Source organism: Scylla paramamosain, chromosome 25 (genome assembly GCF_035594125.1).
Source record: "Scylla paramamosain isolate STU-SP2022 chromosome 25, ASM3559412v1, whole genome shotgun sequence".
Taxonomy (NCBI): Eukaryota; Metazoa; Arthropoda; class Malacostraca; order Decapoda; family Portunidae; genus Scylla; species Scylla paramamosain.
The window spans coordinates 6,302,501-6,328,971 of NC_087175.1; the positions used below are offsets into that span (position 1 = coordinate 6,302,501).

The window sequence follows — 26,471 nt, forward strand, 5'->3', positions numbered from 1 at the left end:
GAGAGAGAGAGAGAGAGAGAGAGAGAGAGAGAGAGAGAGAGAGGGAGAGAGACTGAAACCTTGACCATGGATGTGAAATAGCAGCAAAAAAAGACTGAATGAAAGAAGAATGTAAAATAATAGAAGAAACACAAATAATAGCAAAAGAAAGACAAAGTAATAACAAATAACAACAAGTAATAACAATAGGAAGACACACCAAGTAATAGCAAAAGAAACACAAATAACAGCAAAAGAAAAACAGCAAACAAGACACCACAAAGAGCCACCACCACCCACCACCCACCAAACCCAGGTCATCCCTCACCCTGACTCCCTCTCCGGCAGACACTCCAGACAGGCAATGGCCCAGGGCAGCTGACTCTCCCTCTCACAGGCGTACACACACTCCACTGCCACGCCCATCATGTCCTCCGCAGACTGTATAATGGCACTGGGTTGGTCTGGCCGGGAGTGCTGCAGGTGATAACGGGTGATGGGATTACGGATTACAAGAAACCTATCCTAACCTATCCTTCCCAAGCCTTAACCAATGAAGGATGAAGGATTGCGAAGGGTTGCAAAGGATCATAGAGGGTTAGAGTACTGTAAGAAAGGATTGTGAAGGGTTATGGGAGATTAGAAAGATCTACAGTGGATTATAAAGGATTACAGAGGATTATAAAGGATTACAGAGGGGTTTCAAACAGTATTAGATTTATGGGTCTTATGGGTGTATTAATGGTTCAGGCACACTGACTCAATGACTGACTGATTGACTAAAAGGTTACATAACTGACAGACTGACTGACTTGGACTGAATGAAAGACTGACTGACTGGCTAAATGGTTATATGACTGACTAACTGACTGATTGACTAAATTATTAAATGACTGACTAAATGGTTACATGACTGACTGACTGACAAAATGCTTAAATAAACAAATGAATCAAAGAATGAATGAATGAAAGGAAGAAAGAACAAACGAATGAACAAACAAACAAATGAACGACTGACCAACTAAAACAACCAATGAATAAACAAGCAGATAGAACTTACAACAAAATACTCAACACACCACCACACCAACCACACCCACCTGCAGTATTTTGAGGGGCAGGGAGAGGTCCGTCTTAGCAGTGGCCACCATGTACGCTCTGAGGAGGCTGCTGGCACTTCCTGGCTGTCCCTTCTCACACCGGGCCAGGAAGGGAAGCAGCCAGCGCCGGATGTTCTGAATGTAGGTCTCCGGGGTGCTCTGTCAAGGGAGAGTGTTGGTGTGTTAATGTTTTAGTTAATCTGTTAAAATAAGGATAATAATAAGGAGGTAGTGTATTTTTGTTCTGATTGTAGGTCTGTTAGTGCTTTGGTTCACCTGGTTATGTCTCTAAAAATAAGGTGGTGTGTTAGTTTATCTGTTCTCTGCTTAGGTAAGGGTGATTGTATAGTATTCATTTATGGATTTATGTGTCAGTTTTAGTATTCTCTCTCTGGTAAAATAAGGAGGTGGTGTTTTTATGTGCTGGTTTATCTATTTGTTCTCTTTCTGTCAAGGTTAGGCACTGGTCTGTCTACCTGTGGGTCAATCTGTTTATATTTTCTCTCTCTAAAGGTCTATTTGTCTATTGATTAATCTACCTATTCTCTCTCTGCCAATAAAAAGCCTATTTATCTACTAGCCAATATATTCTCTCTACCAACAAAAGGTCCTGACCTTTTGTACTTATCTATCAGTGAATCTATCCTCTCTCTCTTTCTTTTGAGGTCTGTTCATCTACTAATCAATGCATCTACAGTAAAAGTCCTATCTTTCAGCATTTATGGGACTAAACATGTGCTGAAATATTGAATATGCCAAAAAAAATTAGATGTGAATTTCATCGGCTATATTAAAAATGAATAAATGAGGACACAGGCTACTATCTATTCACCTATATGCAGAAAGCACAACTAGCATCTCCAAGGCATATTTACATAGAAATCACAACAAAACTTTTCAAGCCACACATCAAATAACTTTCAGAATGGGACTACCTATTTTGCAGAAATGCTGAAACACCACATTTTCCATAATGCTGGATGCTGAAAGACAGGACTTTAGCTGTAGTGTTCCCTCTCTACCAAGTTAAAGAGCCAGTCTACCCTCCTGCAAGCCAATCTACATCTATCCCTATCCTCTCCCTCACACCTCAATACCAAGGCACTGTTCTCACTACCACCACCACCACCAACACAACACAACACAACACAACACAGCACCACCAAGCCAAAGGTCCCATCAGGCAACACTCACTGTGGACATAAGCTGGGTGACTTTCTCATCATCAGAGAGGCTGAGGAACTTGTCAAGAGTGATGGAGGACAGGCCCACCTCATACACCATCACCTCCAGGGAGTCCAGTGCATCTAGAAGCTCCTCCAGGTTCTGAAAGGAAGGGAGATGCTGGAAAGACTGGTGAGGAAAGGAATGGAAGGCTGGACAAAGGGAGGGAGGGAATGCTGGGAAAGGGAAAGGAAGGAATGCTGGAGGTACTAGTGAGAGAAGGGAGGGAAGGCTGGAGGTACTGGTAAGGGTAGAAAGCCTAGTCAATAGTACAGTAATACAGGTCAAAGATGCATTAATATATTGTCTTCTTGTATTTTTACAGATACTACTTAAGTCACACCGATCATACCACCTCCACACACCGCATCACCACAAACACCATTCTCTTTTTTCTTTTTTGCACGAACAGCCTCAGTTCATGTAAAGGCTGACCTACAATGAAATGTTTGTAATTCTAAGGTCATTAATATATGTTCCAAATGTTTCATCACACACACCTCACCAAACCATCACTACACCCACCTGTACACACCCCCTCACCATGCCGCACCCTTCCTCCCTTAGCAAACCCACCACCACACCACTCCCTCACCACAAACACCTCCACACACCCACACAACATCCTTTCTCCCTTAGCAAACCCACTGCCACACCACTCCCTCACCACAAACACCTCCACACACCCACACAACATCCTTTCTCCCTTAGCAAACCCACTGCCACACCACTCCCTCACCACAAACACCTCCACACACCCACACAGCATCCTTTCTCCCTTAGCAAACCCACTGCCACACCACTCCCTCACCATAAACACCTCCACACACTCCATCACTTCACCTCCACACACCACTTCATCACACCCACCTCCACACCCCTCTCTCGACCAAGTTTCAGCAGGTCCAGGGCCACATCAACAAAGTGACTGCAGCGCTCCACCTCCCTGGCCCGCTCCTGGTACCACACCGACACCAGCGCCCCATCCAACTCCTCCCCGCAGAACTTGTCCAGGGCCGGCCGCTCCTCGTACAGGAAGTCCGCAGGGTCTGTTTTGTCCTGCAGTACTGCCTCCCTGTGTTAGGTTAGTTTAGGTTAGGTGTTGTGGGAGTCTCATTGTTGTTTTGAGTGCTATTGTGGGTGTTTGTCATTGTTATTAGTATTGTTTTCAATATTAGCTTGACTGTGTTACGATGGGTGCTGTGTTAGGTTAGGTTAGGTTCAGTGTTGTGGGAGTCTGTCACTGTTGCTGGTGTTGCTCATGGGGATGTTTGTCACTGTTGTTGGTGTTGCTTTCAATATTGGACTTTAGAATTAAATGATAATGATTACAATAACATAAATGCAGGAAAAATGTAAGCCAGATGTTATTGAAGTTTATCATGTTAGTTGAATTTATTTATAATATGGGACTTTTTGTAAATAACTAACTAAACTAACTAAACTATAACTTAACTAAAATTACATAAAGACAGGAAAAATGTAAGCTAGACATTGCTGGCAAAATCTGTAACTAATTTTAGCACTGTCTTGAATATTGCACATCAAAATTAGATAGATCAGGACAATGAAAGCTCAAAGCAGTTTCCGAACATTATAACAACATCAGTATTGCCGAGACTGGGAGAGCAGAACCTTGAATGAAAGCATAACACAGACAAGACCACTCAGTCACCCACCAGCAGGCTGGCTCCTCACACCAGTCCTCGTCCCTGAGTCGCTCCTGCTCCCAGGCAAACACCTTGTCTCCCTTGCACTCAGGCAGCAGTGCCCTGGGGGAGGGGGGAACATACTGATTAACTCATCCAGGCCATCGTATACCTGCTTCTGTCTTTCCTCTTTCCTATAACATGGATAATTTTGAAAAAGGAGGAGGAGGAGGAGGAGGAGGAGGAGGAGGAGGAGGAGGAGGAGGAGGAGGAGGAGGAGGAGGAAGAAAAAAGGAAGGAGGAGAAAAGGAAGGAGAAAAAAGAGAAAAAGGAAAAGGAGAAAAAGGAAAAGGAGGAGAGGAAAAGGAAGGAGAAAGAAGAAAAGAAGGGAAAGGAGGGGAAAAAGGAGAAGAAAGAAGAGAAAAAGGAAAGGGAAAGGAGAAAAAGGAGATGAATGAAAGAAAGACATGAAGGAGGAGGAATACAAAGGAATACAAAGGAAAGCCAAACAGCAACAGACCTTTTGGTCCTTGCAAGGCTGTTTGGTAACTACTTCTAACTAGCTACAGGGAAGAGAGACAGGACAGCATAGCAGAAGGCTCTTCCCCACCCACCACTCCCTCCAGCTTGCACTGGCATGGAAATAGTTGGGAAAAGTACCATGCAGTATGGAAAAACTGACATGGAATTTTCATAGGAAAGGATGAAATGAAGTTCTACTATTCATCCTACAGTGAACTCTATACGCCTATCTGAAAGTTAATACAATTTATATTAAAACTGGTGTCTGTAAAATAAGAGTTTATTAGTGAATTTAGTAATTATTCAGACAAGAAGAGAGCTTGTTGGGGATTTGCTTTTAAATATTTGTCTATTTTATTTTTGAATGATTCAATAGTATTGGTGTTCACAATTTCGTCAGGAAGTTTATTCCACATATTTACTATATGATTAAAGAAAAAAATGTTTGGCCTCGTGGGATTTAAAACGTTTGGGTATAATCTTGAATCCATTATTTCTTGTTAGGTTAGAATGATCAATGGTAAAATGGTAACATATTTATATGCAATCAATGGTAAAATATTTATGTGCAGAGGAGGAGGAGGAGGAGGAAGAGGAAAATGAGAACATGAAAGAGAAAAGGAGGAGAAAAAGAAGAAGAAAGAGAAAAAGAAGAAAAATGAGTAAGAGAAGGAGGTGATGGAGAAGAAGAACAAGCAGAAACCGAAAGAGAGAAACTGACAGTAAGATAGAGGAAGAGAAAAAAAACACCACAACACAACACAACACAACACCTCACCTGTACTCATAAGGGCCCAGTGTGGGAGGGAAGTTGGACAGCACAGCCAGGCGATGGGGAAGTGTGTCTTCCCCATGGTAGGTGAACATCACATCCACACCGCCCCAGTCACCGTCCCGGGCAAATTCTACTGTGGCTGAGATGGCAGACTGGCTGCGGAACTTGTCATAGAATCCTGCGTCGTAGTGCTCCGGGGCCAAGTGAGCGCCCCCCAGAAGGACCTGAGGGAGGGAATAGTGTGTTATGAAGGTTGAAGTAACATTTCAGGGTTTAGTGTTAGGAATTATATCTCTTTATCCTGAAGGGTGTGTGTGTGTTTCAAGGTTAGATAAGATGGTGTTTCAAGGTTTAGTCTTTGTAACAGCACAACTTTATCCTTCTGAGCATGAAAGACTGAAACAATAATTACTACTACTACTACTACTACTACTAGTAGTACTATTTATTCAGAAAGTTTTACACATCACATCACAGTTCCTTCCTTGGCAAGTGACAGAGGAAGAAAGTACAAAAGCATAAAGCAATAACTACTACTATTTATTTCAAGTCCTGAACATCACAACACATCATATTTCTTTGCAGAGTGATAGTAAGAAAAAAGTTTAGTTGATGATAAGACCTCAAACCACCAGTCAGAAGATAGTAGGAGATTAAACCAATAACTGCTGCTGCTGCTGCTGCTGCTGCTACTACTACTACTATTACTACTACTACTACTACTACTACTACTACTACTACAGTCACCAGAGCCTCAGACACACACCTCATAAGTAGCCAGCCGGTCGAGGTAGGTGAGCAGTTTCTGTCTGGCCAAGATCACTGTCTTCTGCTCCTGAGTGAGGCTGGCAAAGTTGATCTGTGTGAGGGAGAGACAAGAACCTGGTGAAGGAGTTCTTGTGTGAAACTTGCTTTGTTTATTAGAGGTGGCACATGTGGTTCAAAATAAAGTGTGTGTCAAAGACTTGTTGTGTATCTTTCTCTTTTGTTTTGTTTGTATTGGTGAGGTTAAAGACAAAGGTGGTTTGATGTGTTTTTCTTTATTTTCTATTTCTGCAAGTTTCTTAATTTTTACACTATAATTTTTCTCTCCTTCGCCTTTTTCTTAATAACATAATTATCTCTCTTACTTTTCCTCCATCTTCATAATTTTACCTCTTACTTCTCTTTAACTTTCCCCACCTCAATTCTGATTTTTTTTCTTGTCTCACCTTCCCTTCCTCCTTATTCTTCTGATGGTGCAATTCAAAATACAATACTCTCTCTCTGTCTGTCTCCCTACCCACAGTACCTGAGACAACAGCTGGTGTCGCCTCTTGAGTTCCTTGGCAGCACGTTCCTGCATCCTGACCTGGTACTCTGCCTGGGGGACATCCAGCCCCTCCTCAAAGTCCAGGTCCTCGCCACCACACACAATAAACTCCCCTTCATCCTTCCCTTCCCCTATGGCAATGATGGCCTGGGGAGGAAAGGGGAAAGGGGAAGTTAATCTCATAGTGGGATAGTAAGAATATAAGTGGAATATTAAAAAGGAGACTGATTTGATACAGATGGTACTAGAGTTGTGTAAAAAAAATACAGAAGGGGTTGAGGAGAGAAAGGGAAAAAGTAAGGGTGGCTTGATGGAGGAAGGGTAAGGAATGAAGGGAGAAAGAGAAAGGAGAAAAGTGAGGTTCATTTGACAGTGGAATAGCAGGGTTTGTGTGGTGTGGGGAATTAGATGTAAGGGAAGAAGGAAAAAGAGAAGGTTAGGCTTAGAAAAAGTGTTGTAATGTGTGTGTGTGTGTGTGTGTGTGTGTGTGTGTGTGTGTGTGTGTGTGTGTGTGTGTGTGTGTGTGTGTGTGTTTGCAAATAAGAAACAAGTGTGCAATGAAGATACAGACAAATTAGCATTTATGAACATTCCATTTACAACCTTTTAAAAGTTCCAGAAAAACAAATTCTCTTCATTATTCTAATTTTTGAAGTATAGAATCCACATTTATAAATAAAGACCTAAAAAAAAAAACTAAAAATTAATTAAAAGAAAAACATCAGAAAAAGTCTAAAGCTGATCCAAACTATCAAATTTTTATCTATAACTGAATTTCAAAGGGCATAACTCATCCCCAAACCCAACACAGCACAATAAAACACAGCACAACACAGCACAACACAACACAACAGAGCACAACACAACACAGCAAAACACATCACAGCACAACACAACACAACACAACAGAGCACAATACAACACAGCACAACACAACACAATACAATACAGCACAACACAGCACGACACAACACAACACAGCACAGCACAGCACAACACAACACAACAGCACAGCACAACATAGCACAACACAAAACAGCACAACACAACACAAGACAACACAGCAGAGCACAGCACAACACAATGCAGCACAACACAAAACAGCACAACACAGCACAGCACAACACAACACAACACAACACAACACAGCACAACACAGCAAAACAAAACAGTACAGCACAACACAACATAGCACAACAAAACACAGCACAGCACAACACAACACAGCACAGCACAACATAACACAGCACAACACAACACAGCACAGCACAACAGCACAACACAACACAACCCAACACAGCACAGCACAGCACAGCACAACACAACACAACACAGCACAGCACAGCACAACACAACACAGCATAGCACAACACAGCACAACACAACACAGAACACAACACAGTATAACAAAACAAAACACAGTACAACACAACACAGCACAGCATGGGACAGCATCACCCAACACAGCACAACCCAACCCAACACAACCCAGCACAGCACAATACAACACAACACAACACAGCACAGCCCAACACAGCACAACCCAACACAACACAGCACAACACAATAAAGGACAACACAACACAACACAACCCAACACAACCCAACACAGCACAACCTAACACAACACAGCACAACACAACACAGGACAACACAACACAACACAACCCAACACAACACAACCCAACACAGCACAACCTAACACAACACAGCACAACACAACACAGGACAACACAACACAACACAACACAACCCAACACAACACAACCCAACACAGCACAACCCAACACAACACAACCCAACACAACACAACCCAATACAGCACAATCAAACACAGCACAACATAACAACACAACCCAACACAGCACAATTAAACACAGCACAGCACAACACACCACAGCACACTCCAACACAGTACAGCACAACACAGCACAACCCAACACAACACAATACAATCCAACACAACACATTGCAGCACAACCCAACACAACACAGCACAGCACAACACAGCACAACATAACACAACCAAACACAACACAACACAATATAGCACAACCCAACATAGCATGACACAACACAACACAACATAACACAACCAAACACAACACAGCACAACCCAACACAACCCAACCCAACAAAGCACAACACAGCACAACACAACCCAACACAACACAGCACAACACATCACAACACAGCACAACCCAACACAACACAGCACAACACAACACAACCCAACACAACACAGCACAACACATCACAACACAGTACAACCCAACACAACACAGCACAACACAACACAACCAAACACAACACAGCACAACACATCACAACACAGCACAACCCAACACAACACAGCACAACACATCACAACACAGCACAACCCAACACAACACAGCACTGCACAACCTAACACAACCCAACCCAACAAAGCACAACACAACACAGCACAGCACAGCACAACACAACACATTACAACCCAGCCCAACAAAGCACAACACAACACAGCACAAGACAACACAGCTCAACACAGCACAGCACAATCCAACAAACCATATAGAGCACAGCACAGCACAGCACAGCACAGCACACCCTAATTCAACCCAACACAACACAACCCCACATGATAAAAATTAATGAAAGAACCAATTAATTAATAAATGAGTAAATAAGTAAGTAAATGAATAAATAAATAAATAAATAAATAAATAAATAAATAAATAAATAAGCAAATAAACAAATAAATAAAAATTTTTCACAATGTACATACTTTCATAGCTAATGATGGTGGTTATTTAAAGTTTTGCCCTTTTTTTTAAAAGGGGTGATCCTCTCTCCCCAACACAACACAACACAACACAGGCACGCACCTCAAGGTCAGTGCCACGCAGGCCATACAGCAGCAGCTCCTTGGTGGCATCGATGTCCTCCGGCACCCTGCTCAGACACTCAGCCAGCACCCACGATCGCTTGCGTATCTTGGCCAGGTAGTCCTGTATGGAGGCCACTGTGACAGGGCTGCGGCGCCACTGCTGCTGGTACACCCTGTCACAGTCCAGCCTGAAGGAGAGAGGCAGGTAAAGAAGCTTAGGCAGATAATAAAGGTTAATTCTGTGAAGATGTTTATAGGTAAAAAGAGGCTAGTTTTGTAATGAAGTCTGTAGAGTCATGGCCAAAAGTCTGTTCACATGCTGTATTCTTTTGTACTAATTTAACTGTTTCATCTCAACCATGAGTCCTCCCGTGTGCTGCCTGTCACCTCACAAAGCCTGAGAAGTGAAAGGTTCCAAGATCAGAGGATATAAGACAGAAGGAAGTGCTAGTGAAAGCACCAGGTTACAAGACTTCTGGCTGTGACTGTACATAACATAACTTAAATTTGTAATGAAGAGATGGAGACAATTTTTTTTTTTTTTGTAGTGAAGGAGGAGAGGTTTGTTTTGTTATGAAAGAGACTTTACTGCAAAATGGATGGAGAAAAAGAATGACAGGGACAGAAAAGGAATAGAAGGAAAATCAGGTAAAAACAGGCTTTGCACGGTAACACACACACACACACACACACACACACACACACACACACACACACACACACACACACCCATAGCTCCGAGCCAGGGCCAGTGCCTCCCCGTACTCCTCGTTCTCAATCTTGCGGGAGAAGAGTTCCTCAGGTGTGGTGCTCTTGAGACACAACAGGCGGTAGGTCCTCTGCACTACCCTCGGCCGCCGGCTGTGGGGACGGAACCTGCCAGGGGGACACACTATTAGGCAGGCTCTCTTTGTCACTTTTCATGTTGGTTGGTCTCTCTCTCTCTCTCTCTCTCTCTCTCTCTCTCTCTCTCTCTCTCTCTCTCTCTCTGTATCCAATTATTATGGTAAACTTTCTATGTTGGTTCTTGTTTCTTTATCACCTTTCTATGTTGGCTTTCTCTCTCTCTCTCTCTCTCTCTCTCTCTCTCTCTCTCTCTCTCTCTCTCTCTCTCTCTCTCTCTCTCTCTCTCTCTCTCTCAGTGCCTAATTACTGTGACAAAAACTATCAATTAACAAATCATTCAACTAATGACTGCATCATCAATTTTTCTCTCTCCTGCTTCTTTCATCACATATTTTTTTTTCTCCTCCCAACTTTTCCTATCTTGTTTTCTTCCTTTTCTCTCTACTCTCTATTTTCATTTCTTGTGCTTCCCCCCACCTCCCCCTCCTCTCTCTCTCTCTCTCTCTCTCTCTCTCTCTCTCTCTCATAATATTACCTGCATTACATTACACGACATCTCTATTCCTCTACACTTCACACTAGTCCATGATATACAGCTAGCAGAAGGGGACAACCACACATATACAAATAATCATAAAATGACCAGCACTAATAGCCACCTTTCAGCACCAGTGACTTAGAACAGCACACTTTTGATGTCCAACTACACCCCACTAGCTTAAACATACCACAGCTGGCCACACCAATAACATGGCTAACAGGAGAAAATACATAAATAACTGGAAAAGGCACTATTGAGAAGCACCTTTCAGCATCAGTGACCCAGTACAGCACACTCCTGGCCAGCTTGCTTGACTTATGCAGCAGAGACGTCTCCTCATCATCCTCGTCTTCCTCCTCTGAGTCTGGGTACTCCTCCTGCTGCTGCTCCTGTTCCTCCCCCACTGTGCCCTCTGAGAAGCTGTTGAGGAGCCGCTTGTTGAGGGCACGCTGCTCCACCTCCAGGCTCAGGAAGGCTCTCTCATATGCCTCACTGATCTGAAGAGGAAGGAAGATGAAGAGATGCACTGTGTGGGGTGACTGGGTGTTTGAGGTTTTGCTTTCTTGTGTTATGTTGGGGAGCTGTCTTGTGTGGGTCACCTAGTCTTTCCTGGTCTTGCTTCCTTGTGTTCTTCATAAATGTATGAAAAACTAAAAGAATACTAGGATAAAAGCATTCTTGTGGATCTTGTTGATTTGTGATAGGGTGGGGAAAAAAGTATTATAATTCTGTTATGTGAAGAAAGTACATTTTTTATTTGTGAAGAAATATAAAGAGAAAATACAAGACCATACAGAGTTAGAGAAAATAGGGTATACAGACATTTTTGTATATATCACTGCCTTGTCACTGCATGGGAAGCAAGAGGTTACATTTCTGGTGTGTGGAGAAGGTACATTTTGGCAAGAGAAGAAACATGATGAAAAGAACCATTCACATCAAAATTTAACTAGTGTGAGAAGGAAGGAGCTTCCTTCTGGCATGTGAAGAAGGTAAACTTTTAGCATGTGTAGAAAATTACAGAAAAGGAGATATTACAAAAGAGAGAGAAAAGACAATGGGTGTCCAGGCTGAGAAGGACATCAAGACACCTGCAGCACTAAACTGGCTAATAGGAACTCTTTAACTTATGAGGAAGCAGCAATTAAATGGGTTTATTTTTAAGTCTTTTTAACTTTAAGCCAGCCCCTCTTATACAAAAAAAAAATATATATATAAACAGAATTACCCAAAATATTACCATTTCTATCTACCACACCACCACCACCACCACCACCCACCTGCGGCACGCCCTCCAGGAACTCAGGTGACTCCCCCAGCAGGTTCCTGAGGGAGGCGACAGAACTGACAGTGACACTGCCAGAGTAGCGAGCCACAATCACTGCTGCCTCAGACCACCAGCTGAGCTCTGCCGGGTGGCTCCTGGGCGGCCCACACACCACACTAGGCTTCTGTCTGCCGGGGGGACGAACGTACTCCTCAAACGACGGGTTCCTGGCATCGTGGTCAGGCTGATCCGGGAGCTGCCAAAACTTCTTCTTCCGGAGTGACGGCAGCTCCCAGATGGAGAGGCTGCCAGAGGTGTGAAGGGCAGCCAGGTGACGGCTGGACGGCGACACGCTGAGCTGGAAGATGCAGTCGTGGTGTGGCGGGGACCAGCGCGCCATGATGTGCTCCCACACCCCTATGCTGGGTGGCAGATACTCCTCCTCATCAATGGTGGCCACCTGCCAGATGGAAATGCAGGTGTAAGAGAATTTTTATTGATTGATTTAAAGAAAGGCAAGGTGCTGTAACATTAGGCTCATAAAGCCATCCAATAAACTGCACCTTAAGAGTAACATTTAATGGGCTGAGTCAGAGATATATGGAATATCAGTCAATGGTGGTAACCCGGGGATGGACATGCAGGTGTGACACAAAACCATCCAACAAACTGAAGAGAATTAAACAAATTGATAACTACCTATATCTTAAGAGTAACCACAGGGCAAAGGGAAAGAACTATCTTAATACATCAATGGTGACATCTGGACAATGAACATGGTGTGACAAAAAAAAAAAAAAAAATCCAATGACATAAAGAGCAAGAACAGACTGATAACTTGTACCTAAAGAGTCACAATTAACTGGGTAAAGAGAGTGACTTACATACAACAATAGAGTCTGTATAAGTACATTTCTAAGTGCTCAACCCATCTGTATGTCTGTCTGGCTCACTTCCTTCCCAACACTGAGGTCAGATTTAGTGAGAATTTTAACACGACTTAAAGCAGAACAGTCAATAATATGCTGAAAAAATAAATAAACAAATAAAAAAAATACATCCCTATCCAGTGTTACATGCAAAACAACACAAAAGAGAGAGAGAGAGAGAGAGAGAGAGAGAGAGAGAGAGAGAGAGAGAGAGAGAGAGAGAGAGAGAGAGAGAGAGAGAGAGAGAGAGAGAGAGAGAGAGAGAGAGAGAGAGAGAGAGAGAGAGAGAGAGAGAGAGAGAGAGAGAGAGTATGGTATGGTAATGTGCTCCTAAACTGTACCCTTGCCCCTCCAAAATGACATGTTCATGAGTGGTACCAGAGCTGTGTAATCTGTTATTTCACCCCAGTTTTAGGTGAAGTACTGCAGCACTGAAGCATCTACTAAAAAACAAAAGTCTAACCATCATGTCAGGAATTTCAGGAGTAGATGAGCAGGCTACCAGACAAACAAGCACCAATACCCAGACCCCCATCCACAAAGACCAGAGCTGTGTAACCTGTACCTTGTCCCAGTGTTTGAAAGTACTGTAGCAATCAAACATCTACTAAAAACCAAAAGTCCAACCATCATGTCAGGAATTTCAGGGGTGGATGACCAGGCTGGCAGACAGAAAAGCACCAATACCTACACTCCCATCCACTAAGTAGTCATTTAGCAGGTACACCCAATCAGTCCCCCTCTCACCAGCTTGTAGAAATAGTAATCATTCAGGAAGTTCCCCCCCTCCACCCTGCCTGAACAAATAGTCACTCAGCACTCAGCAGGTACTCCCACCCATGCCTCACTCACCTGCTTATAGAAGGGGTGGTCATTCAGCATCCTCCACAGGGTGATGCCGTGGCCCAGACCGTTCCTTTTCAGGGTGGTGTCGTTCATGAAGGAGCATGACCCGGCCACTAGAAGGAAGTCCCTGTGAAGTAACATGCTGCTGTGATGTTTGCTTCTTTACTTCACTACTTACGGAGGATCCTGCATTGTACAGTATCTCCCACAGTTCTCTCTCAAGTGTGGTGTGAACTGTGGTATGATGAGCTATGTGAAGTCTGCTGCCTGGTCCATGTGATGTTAGTAAGGTTGGTATGTGTGGCTTGACAGGATGCTGATATGCTGATCTGTTTCTCAGGGTGGAATCAAAAGCTTTTCGTCTCATCAACTCCTCTCCTCTAACTGACTGTATTCAGCCTCTCATCACCACAATGTTGCATCTCTAACTGTCTTCTACCGCTATTTTCATCCTAACTGCTCTTCTGATCTTGCTAACTACATGCCTCCCATCCTCCCACAACCTCAATGCACAAGACTTTCTTCTTTCTCTCATCCCTACTGTCCACCTCTCAAATGCAAGAGTTAACCAGTATTCTCAATCGTTCATTCCTTTCTCAGGTAAACTCTGGAACTCCCTGCCTGCCTCTGCATTTTCACCTTCCTATGACTTGAATTCCTTCAAGAGGGAGGTTTCAAGACACTTATCCTTCAATTTTTTACTACCACTTTGGAACCTGTTTGGGGACTGGCATCTCAGTGGGCTTTTTTTTATTGTATTTTGTTGCCCTTGGCTGGTGTTCCTCCTACATTAAAAAAAAAAAAAAAAAAAAAAAAAAAAATCATGATATACAGCAATGTTCTTCATATTTTTCATCACAACCCAGTTTGATTTCATATACCATTTTCACAACCCTGTACATCCATTATATTGCATCTTTTTCCCTCTAATATGAGCCTTCCACCACCCATGCACATTTTTATGCTTCACTTCTTTATATGTCTGTTTTCATGTAGCAACCCAATGAACAAGACCTTTAAACTCAGTACAGGATCTCAACCCGTACCTTGAAGAACTCTGATATATGGCAGCCCTCCCCAGTGTCTGTCAACTGTTGCCGCCACAATCACCAAACATGTCAAATAATATTGTCCATTATTTTCAAAGACAGCTTTGGGAGCCGCTGTACATTAGTGAAATCTACTTTACTGTTATTTTTCTGTATTATGGATTTATGTAGTGATGTCTCTTTACTCCTTAACTCTTCACTCTCCTAATAACACAAACAATACACACAATAAACAAACAATACTATTAATTACTGCATTACAGCCTTCACTCTAACCAATCAGTCAATCAATTAACCTCTCTACCCATCTCTTTAATATTGTTTGCAGTGTAGTATTACTTTCTCTCTTATCCTCTTTCCTGCTCTGTTATATTCGACTGTCTTTCTTCTCTGCTTGTTGTGTTACACTGGACTATCCTTCTTTTAAGAACATAACATAAAAACATAAGGGAAGCTGCAAGAAGCCGTCAGGCCTACATGTGGCAGTCCCTGTATGAAACATGCCTGTCTATTTCCACCTATCATCCCCCATCTATAAATCTGTCAAATCTTTTAAGGATCCCTAATGACTCAGCACTAACAACTGAGGCCATTCCATTCCTCTCCCACTCCATTTGAAAAGAAATTCCTTCCTACCTCTTTTAAATCTAACTTTTTCAAACCTGAACCCATCATTTCTTGTTCTATCTGATTACTGATCCTGAGAATTTCCCCTGTTTCATTTCTTTCATGTTTCCTTGTCATGTATGGTTTGGAGAGGGGAGAGGGAAGTGCCAGAAACAATAACACAATACCACCACCACCACCACCACTATACCACATACACCACCTCCCAGTCCTAGTACCTGTAGAGAGTGGCGGCAGAGATGCCCAAGGGATACACTCTGGTGAGGGAGAAGTGGTGGCTCTCCTGGTAGCCCTCTGTGGGGGACACCAGGTAGCTGCGGACGTGCCCCTTGTAGTCCACCAGCAGCAGTTCGGCAGCCCTGGGGGACGGAAAGGAGAGGTCATGAGAAAAATATAAAAAAATAAAGTAAATAAATAAAAAAAAGGAATGAAGAGGTAAATAAATAAATAAATAAATAGAAATGTTGAAAGGTTTTTGAATTATGATGAGAAAGTGAAGGTAGATGGTGAATGAAAAATTTGAATAAAATGATAAAACTACGATGAGAAAGAGGATTAAGTACATACATGGTGAATGAAAAAAATGGAACAGTGAAATGACAAAACTGAATCAAACTGAGACAAAAATGATAAAAAATGTGATGAGAAAGTGAACAAAGATGAATGAAAAATGGAAAAGTAAAATGATCACACACACACACACACACACACACACACACATGTACTCTCTCTCTCTCTCTCTCTCTCTCTCTCTCTCTCTCTTTCTCTCTCTCTCTCTCTCTGACACACACACACACACACACACACACACACACCTCAGCACCTACCACTTAATCTTCTGGGTCCTCACGTCAGAGAACACAAGGGCAGCAAGGGCACAGCTGGTGTCTACCTGCGGCGCCCCCTCCCGGTATCTGGAGGAGAGAACATGAGGAAATAGGAAACAAAATCTCTCTTCTCTAGACTACACCATTAAGAGACAGGTACATAAGTAGGTTTATTTTGTTTCTTCTAGGTTACAGCATTATTTAAGAGACTAGTACAGGAATAGGTAAGTTGTATTAGATATAAATGTCAAGAACAGTGTGAAAAAAATGCTTGCAAGGACAGAAACAGGGAGAGAAACAAAAGAATACCACCTCCTCTGATCTTTTAAGAATCTCAGTTGCAAGCTTTTTATAAGACCACCAGTACATCAAGTGACCTTCGACTGAGATATAACACTAATCACAATGGAAAAGTAACCTGCCATTCTTCCTTCACTGTGCTAAATGTTTTTATTAAGTCCCTTGATTTGTTAGTCATTTCCAGGCTTTTGTAAGACCACCAGCACATTAGGCCACTTGAGATTGATAAAAACACACTAAACCACACTCACTAAACCTTAATGAACACTCATCCACAAACAATAACTATACCCAATCTTCATGAGCCTCCCTCGTCTCACCTGGGAGGGTAGATGGTGAAGATGGAGGTGCCCAGCGTATTGAACACCTCCACCGCCCCGGAACTGTACGCCAGGCCCACCATGGAGCAGTCTGCTGACCACGCCACGCACCGCCATGATGGGAATGGGTCCAGGTACACTGTGGGTGAAGGTGGATGCATGAGGGAGAGGGAATCATTTCAGTACTCTTCTTAAAGACAAAAATAAAGAAAGGAACACTGTAGTAAAGGTGAGGTGAGGGTCTTCTAGTTTAAAAGTTTCAAGGTTTCAAGACACTTATCCTCCAAGTTTTTACAATGCTTTCTGATTCTGTTTGGGGACCAGCACCTTAGTGGGGTCTTTTTTTTCTGAAATTTTGTTGCCTTTGCCCAGTTCCCCTTCTACATAAAAAAATGAATAAATAAATAAATAAATAAATAAATAAATAAATAAATAAATAAATAAATACATAAATAAACAGAGAGATGGAGGAAATAGAATGAAGAGAACAGTAAGTGTGCATGTATAAGTATAATGTAAAGACAAAGGAAATTTATGACGGGGAACCAATGTAAACTGTAATGGACGAGGATAAAGTAAGGGCCATCTTGTGGTTTGGAAGAGAGGTGGTGGAAGGAGGACTGGGAAAGTAGTTTGTGTGTATATACTGTGAAGGGAAAGGCAAGCTTGTGGAAGAAAGGAATCCAGGTAAATTGTAGTATGAATGAGGTTCTGGTTTGAAGAAAGAAATAAACAAAGACATAAGTACAATAAAAATTAAAATGAACAAATAAACCTACAAAAAAAACACAAGACCAAACTTCAAGAATATTAGCAACAACAACAGCAGCAGCAGCAGCAGCAGCAACATTGTACTCACAGTTTGTATTCTTGCCAACCACAGAAGCAAACTCGTCCTTCTTGGCTCTAATCTCCAGCGTAGCTCCCTGCACCACCGCCACCACCGCCCCCTGTGCCCCCACCCCCAGCTGCCAACCGCACCGCCCCCCCACCAGCCTGCAAAGGGAAGGGCTGCATCACACACCTTACAAAACTATACACAAGAGAATCTCAAATCAAGAATGTTCAATTTATGTGTTTTTAAGAAATTAATTAGCTCTGCCTTTTGTGCTGATTCAAAAGTATTGAATGTAAATTTATAGATAATTTTTTTTTTAATTCTACGAATATTAAGAAGATGTATCAGATGAAAATTTAATCTACAATCACTTTAATTTAACATTGTTTTTATTTATGACCAAATCAACTAGTAGTAGTAGTATTAGTAGTAATCTCAGGATGACAGTAAAACTACTACCACACTTGAATAAACAACACTTAACCTGCCACTGTAACACAATAACATAAATATGAACACTAATCAATGTTTTCAATAAATATGCTCTCAGGCAAAACCTACAATACATAAAACCTCAACAATTTTCCCAGCAGTCAGTCACTAACACCTCTCAGACCCAGACCAAGACCAAGAGGTAGAGTCAACAAAGCCACTCACTTAGCCAGGCTGGGGGAGACAGGCGAGGCAGAGGAGAGGTATGCCCACAGGGAGGATGCCAGGGACCATATGTTGGCCGGCGTCTGGGTCAGGGTACGGTAGAAGAAGTTTCCTCCCAGGCTGATAGCGGCGCCACCCTGGGGATAGACCAGACTTGTTGATACAGTAAAGCCTCACTTAGCTGGACACTTTTAAGGGAAGAAGGATCTGTACAGAGCAGGGAAGGAGCAGCAAGAAAACCTTGATGAATATGTCTATAAATGGTATGTGCAAGTGTGTTGCATCAGTTACCCCAAAAATCTTCCCACTTCCCTACTGCCCTCCTATTTAAATCACATTCACTTTCACTCAAATAATGACAATCTGTGTTCAGAGTTGATCCATGAATGGATTATCTGTGAAATTTTTATGAAAACAAGCCAAGGAAAGTTTAGAATAAATAGAATAGTGAGGAGGAGAAGGGAAGACAAAAAAAAAAAAAAGAATATTAAATCCCATGGTTGAATAAAATACTATGGAGTGAATGTTTTGTGACAGCAGCAGGGAAATAGCGGCTGTGTGTGGGTGTGCAGTGTATGTTTAGGGGGTGTTGCCAGTATGGATGCTGCTGGTTGGCAGGGTGGTAGTCAGACAGCCTTGAAAATAAACATTACTTATTGGCTGCCATGCCTGCAAGTGACCAATCAGTGATGATTTGAGGTATTAAAATGCCTCGCAGGAAGCCAGAAGCCAGACTTTCCTAGTGTGTTTCCTCATTGCAGCTCATGTGTCCTACTGTGTGTGACTGTGTGTCCTCATGCCCCATCCTCCTGGCAGCTGTGCTGAGACCTGTAGTGGTGTGAGGCTTGTTGTGCCCAGATCTAGCCTTGTGTGTTCATGTGTGTGTGCGGGTTGCCGAGTGACTGCGGTCTGCGGGTGTCTGACAGTGTGTGCCACACTGATGACTACCTCTGGTGTGGGGAGCAGTGCCTGTGGTGACTTCCAAGTCATGAGATAATGGTATCCTGATCTCTGGTGATGAAATTTAAGTCTGCTTGTTTTTATGTAGGAGGAACACTGGCCAAAGGCAATAAAAAAAAAAAAAAAACCCCACTGAGATGCCAGTCCCAAAAAAGGGTCCAAAGCAGTAGTCATAATTTGAAGGATAAGTGTCTTGAAAGCTCCCTCTTGAAGGAATTCAAGTCACAGGAAAGTGGAAATACAGAAGCAGGCAGGGAGTTCCAGAGTTTACAAGAGAAAGGGATGAATGATTGAGAATACTGGTTAACTCTTGCATTAGAGAGGTGGACAGAATAGGGGTGAGAGAAAGAAGAAAGTCTTGTGCAGCGAGGCTGTGGGAGAGGGGAGGCATGCAGTTAGCAAGATCAGGAGAGCAGTTAGCATGAAAATAGTGGTAGAAGACAGCTAGAGATGCAACATTGTGGTGATGAGAGAGAGGCTGAAGACAGTCGGTTAGAGGAGAAGAGTTGATGAAACGGAAAGCTTTTGATTCCACCCTGTCTAGAAGAGCAGTATGAGTGGAACCCCCCCAGACATGTGAAGCATACTCCATACATGGACAGATAAGGCCCTTGTACAGAGTTAGCAGCTGGGGGAGTGAGAAAAACTGGCAGAGCCGTCTCAGAACGCCTAACTTCATAGAAGCTGTTTTAGCTAGAGATGAGATGTGAAGTTTCCAGTTCAGATTAAAAGTAAAGGACAGACCAAGGATGTTCAGTGTAGAAGAGGGGGACAGTTGAGTATCATTGAAGAAGAAGAGATAGTTGTCTGGAAGGTTGTGTCGAGTTGACAGATAGAGGAATTGAGTTTTTGAAGCACTGAACAATACCAAGTTTGCTCTGCCCCAATCAGAAATCTTAGAAAGATCAGAAGTCAGGCATTCTGTGGCTTCCCTGCATGAAATGTTTACTTCCTGAAGTGTGAAAAGATGTGGAAAAGTGCAGGGTGGTATCATCAGCGTAAGAGTGGATAGGACAAGAAGTTTGATTTAGAAGGTCATTGATGAATAATAAATGGGTGACAGGACAGAACTCTGAGGAACACCACTGTTAATAGATTTAGGAAAACAACAGTGACCATCTACCACAGCAGCAATAGAATGGTCAGAAAGGAAACTTGAGATGAAGTTACAGAGAGAAGGATAGAAGCTATAAGAGGGTAGTTTGGAAATCAAAGCTTTGTGCCAGATTCTATCAAAAGCTTTTGATATGTCCAAGGCAACAGCAAAAGTTTCACCAAAATCTTTAAAAGAGGATGACCAAGACTCAGTAAGGAAAGCCAGATCACCAGTAGAGCGACCTTGACCGAACCCATACTGGTGATCAAATAGAAGGTTGTGAAGTGATAGATGTTTAAGAATCTTCCTGTTCAGGATAGATTCAAAAACTTTAGATAGGCAGAAAATTAAAGCAATAGGACAGTGGTTTGAGGGATTAGAACGGTCACCCTTTTTAGGAACAGGCTGAATGTAGGCAAACTTGCAGCAAGAAGGAAAGGTAGATATTGACAGACAAAGTTGATAGAGTTTGACTAGGCAAGGTGCAAGCATGGAGGCGCAGTTTTGGAGAACAATAGGAGGGACCCCATCAGGTCCATGAGCCTTCTGAACGTTTAGGCCAGCAAGGGCACGGAAAAACATCATTGCGAAGAATTTTAACAGTTAGCATGAAGTAGTCAGAGAATGGAGGAGAGGGAGGAACAAGCCTTGAATCATCCAAGGTAGCGTTTTCAGCAAAGGCTTGACCGAAGAGTTCAGCATGAGAGATAGATGTGATATCAGAGGTGCCATCTGGTTGAAATAAAGGAGGGGAAAGAAGAAGAAGCAAAGTTATTGGAGGTATTTTTGGCTAGATGCCAGAAGTCATGAGGGGAGTTAACATAAGAACATAAGAAATAAGGGAAGCTGCAAGAAGCGACCAGGCTTACACGTGGCAGTCCTTGTATGAAACACACCTACCTATTTCCATCTGTTATCCCCATCCATAAACTTGTCTAATCTTCTCTTAAAGCTCTCTAGTGTCCTAGCACTAACTACATGATTACTGAGTCCATTCCACTCATCTACCACTCTATTTGAGAACCAATTTTTTCCTATCTCCTTCCTAAACCTAAATTTTTTAAGCTTGAACCCATTATTTCTTGTTCTACCCTGGTTGCTGATCATAAGAATTTTGCTTACATCTCCCTTGTTATAACCCTTATACCACTTAAAGACTTCTATCAGGTCCCCTTTTAACCTACGTCTCTCTAGAGAATGTAAATTTAACAGCTTCAACCTCGCCTCGTAAGGAATACTCCTCATCCCCTGTATCCTTTTAGTCATTCTCCTCTGTACTGATTCTAATAGACCTATATCTTTCCTGTAATGTGGGGACCAGAACTGCACAGCATAGTCTAGATGAGGTCTGACCAGCGCCAAGTATAACTTTAATATTACTTCCGGCCTTCTACTTTTAACACTCCTAAAAATGAATCCTAGTACCCTATTTGCCTTGTTTCTGGCTTCTATGCATTGTTTCCCTAGATGGAGTTCAGAGCCAACTATAACTCCTAAATCTTTCTCGTACCCTGTACCTACCAGAGTTTGGTTGTTTAATGTGTACCTATTGTGTGGGTTTCCTCTACCTACGCTAAGCACTTTGCATTTATTGATATTAAATTGCATTTGCCATCTATCCGTCCATTCACTCATTCTATCTAAGTCTGCCTGCAAGGCGATGACATCCGATTCTGACCTAATTAATCTACCTATCTTTGTGTCATCCACAAATTTACTAACATCACTACTAATTCCACTATTCAAGTCATTGATATATATTAGAAATAACAATAGCCCTAATACTGATCCCTGTGGCACCCCACTAATTACATGACCCCACTCGGATTTTGAGCCGTTTATTACCACTCTCTGTCGCCTGTTACCAAGCCATGACTCTATCCAGCCTAACACCTTCCCATCTATCCCATGTGCCCTAATCTTTCTCAGGAGCCTTAGATTGGGTACCTTGTCAAATGCTTTACTAAAGTCCAGATATAAGACATCATAACTATCACCATTATCTACTGCCTCGTACACCTTACTGTAAAAACTTAACAAGTTTGTCAGGCAAGACTTCCCCTTCGTGAAGTCATGCTGTGACTGATTTATCAAGTTATGTTTGTCTAAATGTTCCCTAATGTTCCTCGCTATTATTGACTCTAACATTTTACCTACAACTGAAGTTAAGCTGACAGGTCTATAATTAGACACTAAAGTTTTATCTCCTTTCTTAAAGATGGGTACTACATTAGCCTGCCTCCACATTACTGGTACCTCACCCGACTCCAGTGATTTCCTAAAGACAGAAACTAACGGCTCACTAATAATCTCTTTACATTCCTTGAGTACTCTGGGATATATTTCATCAGGTCCTGGTGACTTGAACTTTTTTAGCCTATCTATCTCCTGTTCCACTATCTCCCTAGTTATGGAAATATCTGTCAGCTTCTCATTCTCATCTGCTCTAAACACCTGTTCACTATCTGGCATATCCTGCATGTTTTCCTGGGTGAAGACAGTTAAAAAATAATCATTCAGAGGTTTACTTATCTCCTCCCCAGAACTAACCAGCTCCCCATCTGCTGCCTTTAATGGACCTACAGTATCCTTATTCTTCGTCCTGTATACCTGATAAAATCCCTTGGGGTCCGTCTTCGCCTGGCTGGCTACCTTTAATTCATAATTGTCCTTAGCTTTCCTCATTAACTTCCTGACTGTTCTAACTAATTCATTATATTGTGTCCTTAAAACTTCTTCACCTGCCCTTAACCCTTTCCTTCCGGCGCTTAAATTATTTTCCCGTTTTGTATGATGACTAAAAATGGTAAACCTAGAAATTGTCAGAAAATTGTTTGAATACTAATAATTATTTTCTCTTTGTTATTCTGAATACAATGATGTACTTTGTAGCTCGATGTGACCTCTGAAAGTTCAGTTTATGCCTTATAAAGGATTCCTCCTCCTCCCGCTGTGTGATCCAGAAACAGCCCGGAGAGCGATGACACCGAGCGCACACACACACACACACACACACACACACACACACACACACACACACACACACACACACACACACACACTCTCTCTCTCTCTCTCTCTCTCATCTTGAAGGGGAAATTGTACACTTCCAATGAGAGAGAGAGAGAGAGAGAGAGAGAGAGAGAGAGAGAGAGAGAGAGAGAGAGAGAGAGAGAGAGAGAGAGAGAGAGAGAGAGAGAGAGAGAGAGAATTTCATCCCTTTTCATATCAAGTTTCAGGCAAATAACATTATCTCTCTCTCTCTCTCTCTCTCTCTCTCTCTCTCTCTCTCTCTCTCTCTCTCTCTCTCTTACAAGTTACCTTCTACCATTTTAATATAAAATCGAAGATAATGAAAAATTTAACATGAAAGAATGATAGGTATCATCTCTCTGTTCTGATAAAACAGGTGGATCCTGTAAATCATTTTCCGAGTCCTCACTAATGTCTTCGCTTTCTTCAGTTTCTTCTAAATATTCACTGTCACTGTCTTCAAACTCAGAAGCACTGCTAAATACATATGTTCTGTCCTGCTCCATGGTGAGTTATGATCTGAGATCCTTCGCTCTTATCAGGATGTCTCTTCGCACTTATCATGGTGCTTTCCACCCGGCGAGTGCTTTCCACCCGGCGAGTGCTTTCCACCCGGCGGGTCACTGGGGTTGCCAAGTGTCGCCCGGAGAAATGGAAAATAGCTTAGTTACCGCTAAATTTCCAGAGCTAGTGACAAGACTACATGTGGAAACATGCCAGACACTTCCACTCACACCATCTGACTCGAGAAACCGTGCTTGGAGCTCAAAATTGAGGCGCGAAAATTCTTGATTACGGGTATGATCGCCGTCACTACGGACGCATTTTTGCAATCGTATATATATGATTGCCAGAAGGAAAGGGTTAATCTCTCATATATATTTCTCTTATGCCCTATATAATGCTTTAACCTAGCAGTCATCCATTTAGGGTCATTTTTTTGTGATCTTATTGTTCTACATAGGATATTTGCTAACTGACCTGTATGAACTTTATCTATGAAATATTTATACAATTCATCTACATTTACTTCACCTAATCCCCTCATCTTGTCCCCTACCTTCCTCTTCACTCCCTCATCTACTCGCCTCGACCTCACCTCTCTCATTTCAGCATGACCTGACATTCCAACATACTCACACCTATCTCCCGCCTTCCTCTTTCCTCCTCCCTTCCAGACACATCTTCCCTCCTCTTGTCCTACACCCTCACGCCTCACCTCACCTCTCTCATCCTGCCTTATCTCTCTGAACTCCGTCCCTGACCTGACCTCACCCTGCATCCTTTGCCAGTCCACTCCTTGGAGGTACCTTTTTAATTCTTCAAAATCTGCTCTCCTAAAGTCAGGTATTTTACTAGTGTTTTTGTTTCTAACAGTTTCTTCCCATTTTAAATTGTACCAAATTTCCCTATGGTCACTGTTACCTAGCTGTCCTCCAACCTCTACCTGCGTGACTGCTTCCTCCTTGTTAGTAAGTATTAAATCTAGAATATTATTCCCCCTTGTGGGTTCTACGACTACCTGTTTTAAAAAAATTATCCTGAATTACCTTGAGAAATTCCTCTACTTCCTTGTTACCCACAATCAGACTTCAGTCGATATTCCTAAAATTAAAATCTCCTACCACACATACCTAACTGTACCTGCCTGCTCTATTTAATTCCTGCCACAGTGAGGTGTTAATTTCCTCTGTACTGGTCGGTGGTCTGTAAACTACCCCTAGTACTACTGACTGCGATCCTTCCTTAATATCTACCCATATCGACTCTGCTTTGTTATCTGTTTTAATTCTATTGTTCATACAACACTGTAATGTGTCCCTAACATATAATGCGACGCCTCCTCCTCCCTGTTTTTCCCTATCTTTATAGAACATTGTATACCCATCTATCTTAACCTCTGAATTAAATACTTTTCCTGGCATATTTAACCAAGTTTCAGTTAAAGCAATGATATCAAATTTCTCTACACTCGCTATTCCTCTAAGCAAGTCTATTTTATTCAGAATACTTCTACAGTTTGTGTAGTAAACACTTAAGCTATTTCTCACCATCCCTGAGCTAGCTACCTTTCTAGATTTAACTAATTTGCCCCTCGCCTTCTCCTCACTACCCCTTCTTCCCTCCCGACTAATGAAAAAAGTGCTGGAGTGCAGTTACCTCCCTCTCGAGTGTTTCGGCCAAAACATGAACACCCTGGCATGACAAATGCACTCCATCCCTGGCGTACAAGGTGTCCCTACCATAGAAAAGGTCCCAGTTGTTGATGAACGTCCATCCATTACTCCTACAATGATTCGCGAGCCTGCGATTCACTGTAATAGCCCTGGACAGCCACTCAGCACCAACTCCCCTCCTCGGCAAGACACCACATACCACGGGGATCCCTCCCTTGTCCCTAATCCTGTCCAAAGCCTGTCAAAACCTCCTGATAAGCTCCTCACTACTGACCTTACCAAGGTCATTCCCTCCCACACTGAGAAAAACAATGGGCTTGGTACCATCTTTTTCCAAGCACGTGTCTAGCCTATCAGCTACCTTCCCTATCCCGGCCCCCGGCAAACACACCCTCGACCTACGCTTCCTATCCCTAGCACAGAATGCACTATCTAAGTGCCTAACCTGACTATCACCAAACACAAGCACTCTACCTTGGGGCAGGGTAACTGCATCTGCCCCCTCCTTCTTGCCTCCTCCCGCCCTGTCCACCTCCTTTTCCTTCCGTTCCTCCAGCACATTGCAGGGACTCTTCGTCTCCACGCAAGGTGCCCTGAGGACCTTCACCCTCTTGGCTCCCCTGCACACAACCGACCACTGCTCTTCCGTCGCCTTACTAGGTAAGGTGACGACCCTCCTACAGGTGCTGAGATCCTCTCATAGAACTCAGCCTGCAGGTCTGAGATCC

At 42.7% G+C, this 26,471-nt stretch overlaps 1 protein-coding gene across 2 annotated transcripts in view; it reads right to left on the reverse strand.

Annotated features, from left to right (window-relative positions):
• Positions 1 to 26,471, reverse strand: part of LOC135113170 (NBAS subunit of NRZ tethering complex-like) — an 87,336-nt gene that overhangs the window by 58,227 nt on the left and 2,638 nt on the right. For both annotated transcript variants that reach the window (XM_064028268.1, XM_064028267.1), the window contains exons 2-19: positions 18,478 to 18,614; positions 17,842 to 17,978; positions 16,983 to 17,121; positions 16,363 to 16,449; positions 15,754 to 15,894; positions 13,866 to 13,986; positions 12,098 to 12,544; positions 11,082 to 11,314; positions 10,160 to 10,306; positions 9,429 to 9,618; positions 6,541 to 6,708; positions 6,016 to 6,108; positions 5,253 to 5,473; positions 3,983 to 4,075; positions 3,174 to 3,378; positions 2,274 to 2,405; positions 1,080 to 1,238; positions 308 to 456 (exon numbers count right to left, since the gene is read on the reverse strand). In XM_064028268.1, coding sequence (XP_063884338.1) covers positions 308 to 456; positions 1,080 to 1,238; positions 2,274 to 2,405; positions 3,174 to 3,378; positions 3,983 to 4,075; positions 5,253 to 5,473; positions 6,016 to 6,108; positions 6,541 to 6,708; positions 9,429 to 9,618; positions 10,160 to 10,306; positions 11,082 to 11,314; positions 12,098 to 12,544; positions 13,866 to 13,986; positions 15,754 to 15,894; positions 16,363 to 16,449; positions 16,983 to 17,121; positions 17,842 to 17,978; positions 18,478 to 18,614 — 2,999 coding nt within the window. The remainder of the gene's footprint in view (positions 1 to 307; positions 457 to 1,079; positions 1,239 to 2,273; positions 2,406 to 3,173; positions 3,379 to 3,982; positions 4,076 to 5,252; positions 5,474 to 6,015; positions 6,109 to 6,540; positions 6,709 to 9,428; positions 9,619 to 10,159; positions 10,307 to 11,081; positions 11,315 to 12,097; positions 12,545 to 13,865; positions 13,987 to 15,753; positions 15,895 to 16,362; positions 16,450 to 16,982; positions 17,122 to 17,841; positions 17,979 to 18,477; positions 18,615 to 26,471) is intronic.